This window comes from Polyodon spathula, chromosome 25 (assembly GCF_017654505.1).
Source record: "Polyodon spathula isolate WHYD16114869_AA chromosome 25, ASM1765450v1, whole genome shotgun sequence".
NCBI classification, from domain to species: domain Eukaryota; kingdom Metazoa; phylum Chordata; class Actinopteri; order Acipenseriformes; family Polyodontidae; genus Polyodon; species Polyodon spathula.
In genome coordinates this window covers 12,144,778-12,157,602 of record NC_054558.1, presented here as the reverse complement: position 1 = coordinate 12,157,602, position 12,825 = coordinate 12,144,778, and the positions used below count along the sequence as shown (strand labels likewise).

The following is a 12,825-nucleotide window of genomic DNA, read 5'->3' as shown; positions in this document are numbered from 1 at the left end:
AAACTGGATCAGAATGCTAACACAGTTCCCCTGCTCCAGGTGCTCCCGCAGTCTGCCAGCACTGTCACACTGTTCTGAAGGGGACAGTAAACTCCTTACAGTAAAGAGTCAGCACAGTTCCATGGGGGTGCTGATACAATACCACCATATCACATGATTTCTCAAGAACCAGGAAGCAACACAAATAAACATTGCTTAATATCACAGGCCTGCAAGAAAGAAATGTGGCAGTCTGACTATGCAATAGAGAAAAATACTCTTTAAAATGAATATCAGTGTGAGAGCAACAGCCTTCGGAAACCATTCAGATGGTGGAAATATCATGCAAGTTATACAAGGGGATATTAAAAGAGATTTAGAAACTAACATCTCTTTTACAATGAATATTACATTCCTGTATTTGTTTATTTTATTATTATTATTATTTTTTAGAAAATACTTCCTCTGGATAGCCCAGGATTTCAAGCTGGTCAGGAGTCGCAGGGTGCCTTTCATCACCCCCCACATTCCACATGTCTGTTGTTATTTTACAGGAATTTATGTTTTTATTTATTTTGTTTGATAATTCACTGATGGTGAAAATAGAATGTTTTTAAAAGATGGACATACAAAACAAAGTATCCTAATTTAGCATTTACTGTTTTTTTATAAATATGCAGGAACAAGGCAATATATTTCTGTTTATTTATATATACGTGTGTGTGTGTGTGTGTGTGTGTGTGTGTGTGTGTGTGTGTGTGTGTGTATGTATGTATATATATATATATATATATATATATATATATATATATATATATATATATATATATACACACACACCTATTTTTAGACTGTGAAATGCCATGAAATAAGCCCTTTCTCCCTGAAAAGAATACAGCCCTATTCATCACCCACCGTAGACCCAGGCCACACAAACACACTGCACAATGGAGAGGAACAGGAGGCAGATCCCGCTGCAGGCGTAGTAATCAAACAGCTGGAAAAGATACAGGCCCCCCTGCAGAACAAGAGAGATCGATGGGAAGGTTAGGCAAGGTGAGCTGGAACACGTCGGTCTGTGTAGGGTCACATCGACTGTAGCACAGCTTGTCTGGAAGCAATAAGCTGAGCTTCTGAATAGGCTCAGATCTCTAGCATCAGAAACACATGGTGATGGGATAGTGTTTGTTTAGCAAACACAATGAACCATAGAAATCACTGAGTCGCTCCCTCACAGCATTAACCGGTGAGTCACCAAGTTTCCAGCATGTTTCATTTGACTGCATCGTCCCATGTGACAGAAACAAGCAACTTATTAATAGGAACTGAATGTGCTTGGTGCTATTTCACTGACAATAAAATACATGATATAATGGGCTATTGCTAACTTGTCCACTATGTGTAGACAAGAGCGCAATTTTGTACAAGTTTTCATCAGCCACCAGATCCCATCTAAGATCCATCAAGTCAGTCAACGCCAGTGTTCCATAGCATAGCGCTCACCTCTGTGACCATGAGGAGCCCGATAAAGAAGCAGGAGACGCAGATGAACAGCAGGAGGAGTTCCCGACGAGAGCCCTGCTGGAAGAACGCAGGCCGCATGTCTGAGATAGCCGTGGTGAGGCTCTCGAGACACACAAACTACAAAGAGAGAGAGAGAGAGAGAGAGAGAGAGAGAGAGAGAGAGAGAGAGAGAGAGAGAGAGAGAGAGAGAGAGATCAATGACTCACTTTACCTGCTGTAATGATGGGCAGGCTGGCTTGATGTTAACCTAATCCAGAATCTATTAATTCACCTGGCTGTCCAGCCCCAGCAAGATGACCATGAGGAAGAAGCAGATGGCCCAGAGCTGGGGGAAAGGCATCATGGCCACAGCACGCGGGTAGGCTATGAAAGCCAGTCCAGGACCTACGCAAGGAGGCAATACTAATTAATCACATTGTGACGAGCTGGGAATAAGGCAAGGGCCGACCAGACTCATACATAAGAACATAAGAACATAAGAAAGTTTAAAAAGGAGAGGAGGCCATTTGACACATCTTGATCGTTTGGTTGTTAGTAGCTTATTGATCCCAGAATCTCATCAAGCAGCTTCTTGAAGGATCCCAGGGTGTCAGCTTCAACAACATTACTGGGGAGTTGATTCCAGACCCTCACGATTCTCTGTGTAAAAAAGTGCCTCCTATTTTCTGTTCTCAATGCCCCTTTGTCTAATCTCCATTTGTGACCCCTGGTCCTTGTTTCTTTTTTCAGGTCGAAAAAGTCCCTTGGATCGACATTGTCAATACCTTTTAGAATTCTGAATGCTTGAATTAGGTCGCCGTGTGGTCTTCTTTGTTCATGACTGAACAGATTCAATTCTTTTAGCCTGTCTGCATATGACATGCCTTTTAAACTCAGAGTAATTCTGGTCGCTCTTTTTTGTACTCTTTCTAGAGCAGCAATATCTTTATATAGCGAGGTGACCAGAACTGCACACAATATTCAAGATGAGGATTTACTAATGCATTGTACAGTTTTTACATTACTTCCCTTGATTTAAATTCGAGCATCTCGTTAGCCTTTTTTATAGCTTCCCCACATTGTCTAGATGAAGACATTTCTGAGTCATAGATTTCTTCTCCAATTTCAGTATCTCCCATATGATATTTATAATGCACATTTTTATTTCCTCTGTGCAGTACCTTACACTTTTCTCTATTAAATGTCATTTGCCATGTGTCTGCCCAGTTCTGAATCTTGTCTAGATCATTTTGAATGACCTTTGCTGCTGCAACAGTGTTTGCCACTCCTCTTATTTTTGTGTCATCTGCAAATTTAACAAGTTTGCTTACTATACCAGAATCTAAATCATTAAATGTAGATTAGGAATAGCAGAGGACCTGTGGTACACCACTGGTTACCACACTCCATTCTGAGGTTTTTCCTCTAATCATTACTTTCTGTTTTCTACATGTTAACCACTCCCTAATCCATGTACATGTGTTTCCTTGAATCCCTACTGCGTTCAATTTGAGAAGTAATCTTTTGTGCGGGACTTTGTCAAAAGCTTTCTGGAAATCTAAATAAACCATGTCACATGCTTTGCAATTATCCATTATCGATGTTGCATCCTCAAAAAAATCAAACAGGTTAGTTAGACACGATCTCCCTTTCCTAAAACCATGTTGACTGTCTCCCAGGACCCTGTTACCATATAGGTAATTTTCCATTTTGGATCTTATTATAGTTTCCATAAGTTTGCATATAATAGAAGTCAGGCTTACTGGTCGGTAGTTACCTGGTTCAGTTTTGTTTCCCTTTTTGTGGATCGGTATTACGTTTGCAATTTTCCAGTCTGTCGGTACCACCCCTGTGTCAAGAGACTGCTGCATGATCTTGGTTAGCGGTTTGTAAATTACTTCTTTCATTTCTTTGAGTACTACTGGGAGGAGCTCATCCGGCCCAGGGGATTTGTTTATTTTAAGAGCTCCTAGTCCCTTTAACACTTCTGCCTCAGTTATGCTAAAGTTATTTAAAACTGGATAGGAACTGGATGACATGTGGGGCATGTTGTCAGTATCTTCCTTTGTAAAAACTTGTGAAAAGTAATCATTTAATACATTTGCTATTTTTTTTATCTTCATCTACGATTTTGCCATTTGTATCTCTAAAACATGTAACACATTGCGTTTGCAGTTACGTGTACTCTTTCTGCGTACTTTCTTTTTGGTCCTTTTTTAATGCTCTGTAAAGTGTATTTTTTCGCTGAATATTTTTTTTAATTGATCTATTAAACCATTTTGGCAATTTAGTTTTACATTTAGATTTGTCTACTTTAGGGATGTAATTGTTTTGCGCCTCTAGTACTACATTTTTGAAGAACAACCATCCTTCTTCTGTGGGTGTTTTCCCTATTTTACTCCAATCTACTTCTGTTAGTCTCTGTTTCATACCTTCATAGTTTGCTTTTCTAAAATTGTAAACCTTAGCTTTAGTCATTACTTTTGGGGTTTTAAAAAACACTTCAAATGAGACCATGTTGTGGTCTGAGTTTGCTAGTGGGTCTCTGACCTCTGTTTTAGTTATTCTATCTTCGTTATTTGAAAAGACTAAATCAAGGCATTTCTCCCCTCTAGTCGGTGCCTTGACAAATTGTGTTAGGAAGCAGTCATTTGTCATTTTCATCATTTCATTTTCATTCATCATGCTCCCCATCGGGTTTTCCCATTTTATATGGGGGAAGTTGAAATCCCCCATTAGTATTGCTTTTCATTTGCTATACGCATTTCTAATGTCATTGTATAACAGATTATTTTGCTCACCGTCTGAATCTGGCAGTCTATAGCATGCTCCTATTATTATGCCCTTTGAATTTTTGTCCGTTATTCTAACCCATATTGACTCGGCTTTATTTTCTTTATCCAGGTTTATCACCTGGGCTTCAAGACTGTTTCTTATGTATAGGTCTACCCCTTCTCCTCTTCTGTCCTTCCTGTTTTTCCTATACAGTGTATACCCACAAATATTATATTCGTCCCCATCAGTCTCAGATTTTTTATTTTTTTGTTTGTTTTATTAGTACAACAAAATACCATGTTATATTTTAATTGAAAGATTGTGGAAAGCAGATCTCTCGTTCTCTTTCTCTGATCTTAATGTTAAAAATGCCTGCAAGCTTTTCTACTAGTGTGACAACATATTCATGTGACAGACATGGACCAATCAAAATGCGAGACTGTTATGCGGTTCCATCCCAAAAAACGGTCCTGTGTCATACATACAAATCAGCAGAGTCGAGTATTTTGTTAAATAGAATATCTTTTGAAACTCCCTTCTAAATGTTATTGGCTGAAGCAGTTTTAAGTGGGGCTGGATTTTCATGGATTAAAATATTAGTGTGTGCTCCTATTAGCTAGAAAGGCTGTAGTGTTTTCGGCCCGGTGCGAGATTGATAGTTGGAAGTTTGTTTGGTTGTTGGGAAGTTTGCAGGTCCGTACAGCCTTTTGTATTAATGAATTGACAAATTAATTAATTAATTATTAGAACAATTAACAAATACGTTTATGAATTACTGTATGTAATTGACAAATTTATGAAAGAATTGCTGGACAAATTGACAAATTGACAAATTGACAAATTAACAAACTTATTGACAAATAAATTGACAAACTAACAGCCGGATAGTTTTTGCAAAAATAATGCTTCATATGTATTTTTTAGCACTCGGGGCGATTAGCATAACCGAGGCAGAAGTGTTAAAGGGACTAGGAGCTCTTAAAATAAACAAATCCCCTGGGCCGGATGAGATCCTCCCAATAGTACTCAAAGAAATGAAAGAAGTTATTTACAAACTGCTAACCAAGATCATGCAACAGTCTCTTGACACAGGGGTTGTACTGACAGACTGGAAAATTGCAAACATAATACCGATCCACAAAAAGGGAAACAAAACTGAACCAGGTAACTACAGACCAATAAGCCTGACTTCTATTATATACAAACTTATGGAAACTATAATAAGATCCAAAATGGAAAATTACCTATATGGTAACAGTGTCCTGGGAGACAGTCAACATGGTTTTAGGTAAGGGAGATTGTGTCTAACTAACCTGCTTGATTTTTTTGAGGATGCAACATCGATAATGGATAATTGCAAAGCATATGACATGGTTTATTTAGATTTCCAGAAAGTTTTTGACAAAGTCCCGCATAAAATATTAATTCTCAAACTGAACGGAGTAGGGATTCATGGAAACACATGTACATGGATTAGGGAGTGGTTACCATGTAGAAAACAGAAAATATTGATTAGAGGAGAAACCTCAGAATGGAGTGTGGTAACCAGTGGTGTACCACAGGGATCAGTATTAGGTCCTCTGCTATTCCTAATCTACATTAATGATTTAGACTCTGGAATAGTAAGAAAACTTGTTAAATTCGCAGACGACACAAAAATTGGAGTGGCAAACACTGTTGCAGCAGCAAAGGTCATTCAAAATGATCTAGACAAGATTCAGAACTGGGGAGATACATGCAAATTACATTTAATAGGGAAAAGTGTAAGGTACTGCACACAGGAAATAAAAATGTACATTATAAATATCACATGGCATTCAAGCATTCAAAATTCTGAAAAGCATTGACAATGTCGATCCAAGGGACTTTTTCGACCTGAAAAAAGAAACAAGGACCAGGGGTCACAAATGGAGATTAGACAAAGGGGCATTGAGAACAGAAAATAGGAGGCACTTTTTTACACAGAGAATCGTGAGGGTCTGGAATCAACTCCCCAGTAATGTTGTTGAAGCTGACACCCTGGGATCCTTCAAGAAGCTGCTTGATGAGATTCTGGGATCAATAAGCTACTAACAACCAAACGAGCAAGAAGGGCTGAATGGCCTCCTCTCTTTTGTAAACTTTCTTAATTCCTTGGATATCAATTGACGGCAACCCGATTAGAGGAAGAAAAAAGAAAACTGCAGAGAGCCTCTATTCCGCTGCATCTCTTCTGGACCAACTGTGCCTTTGAATACCTGAGACTTTTGTGGCTGCTAGTGAGTACAGTAGGATTGTTTTGTGTTTTTTCTGGGCAGTAGGTAGTGGACAGGACTACAGTGCCTGAAGGGGATTTTTTTTTTTTATTTTTACCCCACTACGCACCCAACACCGCTTGTGCCCGCAGAGTTTTTATTATTTACTGGTTCGTAATGTTTTGTGTTATTTATATGTCTACCTGGGTGTTAGTTAATTTCTCACCCCTACGGAGATTAGTACTACTGGCCAGTGGTATAGTTTAAAATTGCCTGTTACTGTGTAGTTATTTCATTGTCTATTGTGTGTGTGTGTGCGTGCGTGTGTGTGTGTGTGTATATATATATATATAATATATATAATATATATTCCAGCATATGTATACTATACGTGCTACTGTTATTTTATTATAGGGGTTGCCTATCAACCACGTCGTTATTTCAGTGACATATTATTAGAATTGTGTTATAATTATTCTTATATATTAATATTATTATCCCTGCATTATGCAGTACTATAGTCCTGCAGTTGTATGTGTCTCTACTGTTTACTTGTCCACCCAGTAACTCTATTAGTGTGACACAACACTTACAAGTATTATAATAATTAGTTGCATTATTGGATTTTTATTTAAAACTCCTAAACCTATAGTAAACACGTTTGGTTTACTAAAATGTTATATGTTTTATTTCTGTATTGAAGACAGCATTTTAGTGAGTGTGTGTGTGTATATATACAGTGTCTTGAAAAAGTATTCTGACCCCTGACCAATTCTCTCATATTACTGAATTGCAAATGGTAGATTGAAATTTCATTCTGTTCGATATTTTATTTTTAAACACTGAAACTCAGAATCAATTATTGTAAGGTGACATTGGTTTTATGTTGGGAAATATTTTTAAGAAAAATAAAAAACTGAAATATCTTGGGTGCACAAGTATTCAACCCCTGTGTTGTGGAAGCTCCCAGTTTGCACTGATGAAAGAAATTGCCCTAACGAGGACATCATTACCTTACCATTGGCCTCCGCCTGTGAACCATTAAAGTTGCTATCACGTTTTCTGGATAAAAACCCCACTGTTGAAGGATTATTGGTAAGGCTGTTAATCTGAAGGAAAATGAAGACCAAAGAGCATTCTCCAGAAGTTAGAGATAAAGTAATACAAATGCATAGATTAGGGAAAGGGTACAAAATAATATCCAAGTGTTTGGATATCCCAGTGAGCACAGTTGGCTCAATAATCAGGAACTGGAAGCTACATCACACCACCCAGGCACTGCTAAGAAAAGGCCGTCCCTCAAAAAGAAGGAGACTTATGAGAGAAGCCACAGAGAGGCCAACAATCACTTTGAAGGAGCTACAGAGTTCAGTGGCTGGGAGTGGAGTAATGGTGCACCAGTCAACCATATCAATAGCTCTGCATAACACTGGCCTGTATGGGAGGGTGGCAAGAAAGAAGCCGTTACTCAAAAAGTAACAGATGAAAGCACATCTGGAGTTTGCCAGAAAGCATGAGAGTGACACAGCTGCGACGTGGGAAAAGATTTTGTGGTCAGATGAGACCAACATAGAGCTGTTTAGCCAAAACTCAAAGCACTATGTGTGGCGCAATCCTAACTCTGCCCATGCCTCAAGACACACCATCCTTACAGTGAAGTATGGTGGTGGCAGCATCATGCTGTGGGGATGCTTCTCATCAGCATGGACTGGACATCTTGTTGAAATTGAAGGAAGAATGGATGGAGCAAAATACAGGAAAATACTGCAAGAGAATCTGCTTCAGTCTGATAAAAAACTGAAGCTTGGGAGGAAATTCACCTTTCAGCAGGACAATGATCCCAAGCACAAAGCCAAAGCAACATTGGAGTGGCTCAAGAACAAAAAGGTGAATGTCCTACAGTAGCCCAGTCAAAGTCCTGATCTCAATCCCATTTAGAATCTGTGGCACTATTTGAAAATTGTGATCCACAAGCGTCGTCCAACCAACCTGAACAACCTGGAGCTGATCTGCCATGAAGAATGGGCCAAAATCACTCCGACACTGTGTGCAAAGCTGGTACACACTTACCCCAAAAGACTTAAAGCTGTTATTGCAGCGAAAGGTGGCTCTACCAAATATTAATGTGGGGGTGTTGAATACTTATGTCAGCAAGATTTTTCAGTTTTTTATTTTTTTTAAAAATATTTCACTACATAAAACCAATGTCACCTTACAATAATTGATTCTGAGTTTCAGTGTTTTAAAATAAAATATCGATCAGAATGAAATTTCAATGTACCACTTGTAATTCAGTAATATGAGAGAATTGGTTAGGGGTCTGAATACTTTTATATATATATATATATATATATATATATATATATATATATATAAATTTTTTTTTTTTTTTTTTGTCCGGGGTTTTGCAATACTTTTTACCTAGCCCGAGCTTGGAGAGGTAAGAAGCACTGCATTACACCTGTCCATCCAAATACATCCAAATAAGGGGCGTTCCCTTTCAATTCAAAGACGACCACCACTTACATCGGTATGGAACATTTTTGCCCTTCGGGTAGGTATTACTGAGCTTTCTATGCCAGAGCTGCCGAAAGGCCACTTCCTGTGATGACACACTCGGTCCCGCCTAGCGAGGAAATAAAACTGTCACTCGCAGGAAGATCCCCCTCTTTTTCCCTCTCAAGATGGTAAGGTAAGACCTCTGTGTCTAGCTGAGTGTGGATAAGGAAAGAGCTTCTCGAGTTGATTCGAGTGGGTTGTATTTCCCTTGCATTCGTATTGAAGGCTGGCTTGCCGCATTCCTGGAATCAATGACTTAAAAAATACAGAGTCCGTTATTGCCTTTCTGTCTTTCAGCAGCCTTCTCGCTTGCATGGTCTTATTATCTGTCTGTCATATGTGAGCGACTGCCTGTGCAGTCATCCGTGAATGATTGTCTTTTCTTCTTGAAAGTACACGTGTTCTCAGGGCAAAGCCTTGTGGTATCCCCACTGTCGAGTGACCTCCCAGCCACTCTCTTCTCCACGGGGCTTGGCCTTGCCGTATCCCCTCTGTCGAGTAGACCCTGCCGGCCGCACAGGCCCGCCATCTTTCTTAGTCGGGCCATCTAAACAAACAGTGTACTATCTTTCCCCATGTTTTATTGTCTGCTTAAACTCTCCCACAGCGGCTTCGGCCCTGCGTCCCCCCAGGTACACACTATGCGCTGACCAGGTGTGTGTGTTGACCACGCGGTTAGGGTAGGCACATTGCATAGCGGCCTCCCCAGTGCTGCGGTACCGCGGCGCACGCATAGGCCGTGATATTATTATCTCGGGGCACAGGTGCTTCATATAAGTGGCACACGGTGCCCAGCACCTCAGTGGTAGTGCATAACAGCACTGCACGGTACGCGGTGCACTTAATGCCCTCAGTACTCGGTGTGTGCGGTGCTCGGTTCACACAGTGCACATGTGCTGATACCTCTACCACTCTAGTGTGATTACCCACGGTACACTGTTCACGTAGTGTATGGTACCTGGTTCGCACGGCAGTTGGGACGCACAGTGCACGTTGCGCTAGTTGCGTAGGTGCTGCTCAACCTATCGTATAGCTCACAGTGCTGCGCAGTACCCAGTGTAAAACAGGGTACTCGGTGCAAGGTGTGCAGGGTTAATACCCTTGCTGCAATGCTAGTGGTTGTATACACTACTTTGACACTTGCCAGTGCTCAACACAGTGTAAGCAGTGCCTCAGTGCTAATGCCAGGCCTATGTCGGGGTCTCATCCCTGTACAACCTGCAAAGCCAGCATCCCGCAGGAGGACAAGCACACCCTCTGCATGCAATGCTTGGGAGTACCACATGCCACCATGGCCCTCGAGAGGGATGGGGAGTGTATATGAGGCCCTTCAGCCCCGACTGAAAGAGGCTCGGTTAGAGAGAGCCAGAAGGGCGAGCTCTGCGTCCTCCACGGCCGGATCGTCAGAGGCTCGGGGCACCCCAGATGACCTGTCCCAGGAACCCCTGTCAGACATTTCCAATGCGTAAGCCACCCGCAGTTGCTCCCCATCTCCGTAAACGAGACGAGTGAAGCATTCTAAGCAGGCGAGGGACATTATGGACCTCAAGGCCCAGATGACCCAGGTCCTGGAGCTCTTGGCTAGACAGGTGCCACGGGCCCCTGTCCAGGTCCCGCAGCCCCAACTGCCATATCCGCCTCTTCCAAGGGAGTGCAGGAGGGATGGGCAGGGTCGTCTCAGCTGGTGCAGGAAGACACTGTCCATAGTGACCTCGGGTGACGGGGCTTCTTTCTTTTCGGAGATGCAAGTGGCTGAGACCCTTGCCAAGGAAGAACCTGGTTCTGAGAGTGTCTCAGAAGCCAGTACCACCCCACTGTCCAGCTCCATTTCGGCACTCTTGGGACGTGCTGCAGCTTTCCTGCAGGTTGCCTGGACGCCAGCGGCAGAACCACGCTGGTCTGTTTTCCGGACACAGGCGCTGGCACCCCGTCCCCAGAGGTTCCCAGCCTTCCCATATTTTTTGGAGGAGGGACCACCTCGCCTTGGGACCCAGTGTGCTGAAATAGGCCGCATTGCTCGCCTCCTTGGAGAGCGCGGATAAGCTTGGCCTAGCAGGGTTTTTCCCAGTAAACTACACCATTGCGGCCCTGGTTAAAGCCCCACCGGTTGGTGGTCTTATTAAAGAGCTGGCATGACCAAACCCCCAATGCAGGGTGACGGAGACATATTTGAAGCGAGCCTACGCAGCAGAAGTGCAGGCAACTCACTTGGCTAGTACAGCGAGTGTGTTGACTGCATATTTGGATGGTGTACTGCACGAAGCCCCGCTCTCAGAGCATGTGGCCACAGAGCTGAGTTTCCTGTCCAGCACACTGCTGCAAGTCTCCGGTCTCCAAGGGCAAGCCCTTGGCCGGATCCTGGCTAGCTTGGTGGTGGCTCGTAGACAGCTATGACTGTCACATGCCAGGGTCCCTGATGCTGATAAGGCCGCGCTGCTTGATGCGCCCATATCCCCAGGTTATACGTTTGGGCCAGGTGTGGAGGAGATATTGCAAAGATCCCACCGAGAACGCAAGGCGTCTTGTCAGGTGGCTGCATTGCTCCCTCCCAGTGCCTCTGCATGGGGTAGGTCGAGCCGCTGACAAGTTCCCCGGATTTGGACTGGATCAGAAAAGTCTCAGTCCCCACAGCTCCACTGGGTGACCTAAGGCATCACCTTCAGGGCGCGTCAGCAGGTAACCAATCCCTACCAGCTGGCAGAAGGAACACAGGTTATAGTCAGTCAACAAACCAGTGTCAGAGGAGGCCTTTTCAGGCCAATGCCCTAAATACTCGTTCCAAACTGCCCAGTCCCAGTCTTGGCAGCCCAAGCTGGGGCCCTGAAGGTTGGCAGCCTCAGACCCCCTTTTCGGCACAACAGCTACAGTACTGGCGCGCTTGCACCTCAGACTCCTGGGTGCTCGCCAACATTCAAAACAACTGTGCGTTTCAGTTTCACTTGGGTCCTCCCTTTCGAGGTGTCACAAATACTTTCGCCCCATCTTAGACCTGATGCTCTTAAACAGGTTCTTTTAAAAGAAAGGAGGTTCCGAATGCTGACGCACAGTCACATCCTCCAGTTCGTCCGGCTGGGCGACTGGTTCACCACCGTGGACTTAAGGGACTCATTGCAGGCACAATTGCCTGAAATTAATAACTATATTTGATATAAGGACATATCTGAACTAATCTGTTGGATTCTATTTTGAGCACCAAGTATGCAGTGCAGCATGTGAACTATTGACTGGAGCAGCTGCTAAATCACCCTACACGAAGGAGAGGGGGAGTGAGCCGCGGGTTGGTGGACTTTAACTGAACCCGATACAAAGGGGTCTCTACAGGATTGTGAGTACTTTGGAGCATCTGATCAGAATTTATGGAGGAAACGGAAAGCTGGAGTCAGCAGAAGGGAAGTCATAAAGAAGATCATGGGGCCATCCCATGCAGGGTGAGATCACCTATGGCCGAAAACAGTGGAAGACAGTTGTAGGGGGGAATGTATAAGTCTTTGTGTAAAAGTCCTATAAGAACTGACAATTTGCAATAAGAACTTTAAATTGGTTTCTGAAACTGGTTTCTGAGTTAACATGGCTCTTGACTGCAAGAAGATTCTGAAAAAAGCTCCGTGTTCAGGACTCCTGCTAATAGGAAAAAGAGACGTCTGCAAGTCAGTTTATCTACGCGTCAAAAAGAACCATTCCTGGCTCGGACACAAGCTTCTGTTCCTAGTTTATAATCACAGCATAACGAGGCTGTGTCTGCCTTTGAGGCGAAGCATTCAAGAAGAAAACACAC

At 42.8% G+C, this 12,825-nt stretch overlaps 1 protein-coding gene across 1 annotated transcript in view; it reads right to left on the bottom strand.

Moving 5' to 3' along the window:
- LOC121299468 (sodium- and chloride-dependent GABA transporter 2-like) overlaps positions 1-12,825 on the bottom strand; it is a 749,163-nt gene that overhangs the window by 3,389 nt on the left and 732,949 nt on the right. The window contains exons 10-12 of the mRNA XM_041227181.1: positions 1,775-1,887; positions 1,483-1,620; positions 895-997 (exon numbers count right to left, since the gene is read on the bottom strand). Of these exons, the coding sequence (XP_041083115.1) occupies positions 895-997; positions 1,483-1,620; positions 1,775-1,887 (354 nt within the window). The remainder of the gene's footprint in view (positions 1-894; positions 998-1,482; positions 1,621-1,774; positions 1,888-12,825) is intronic.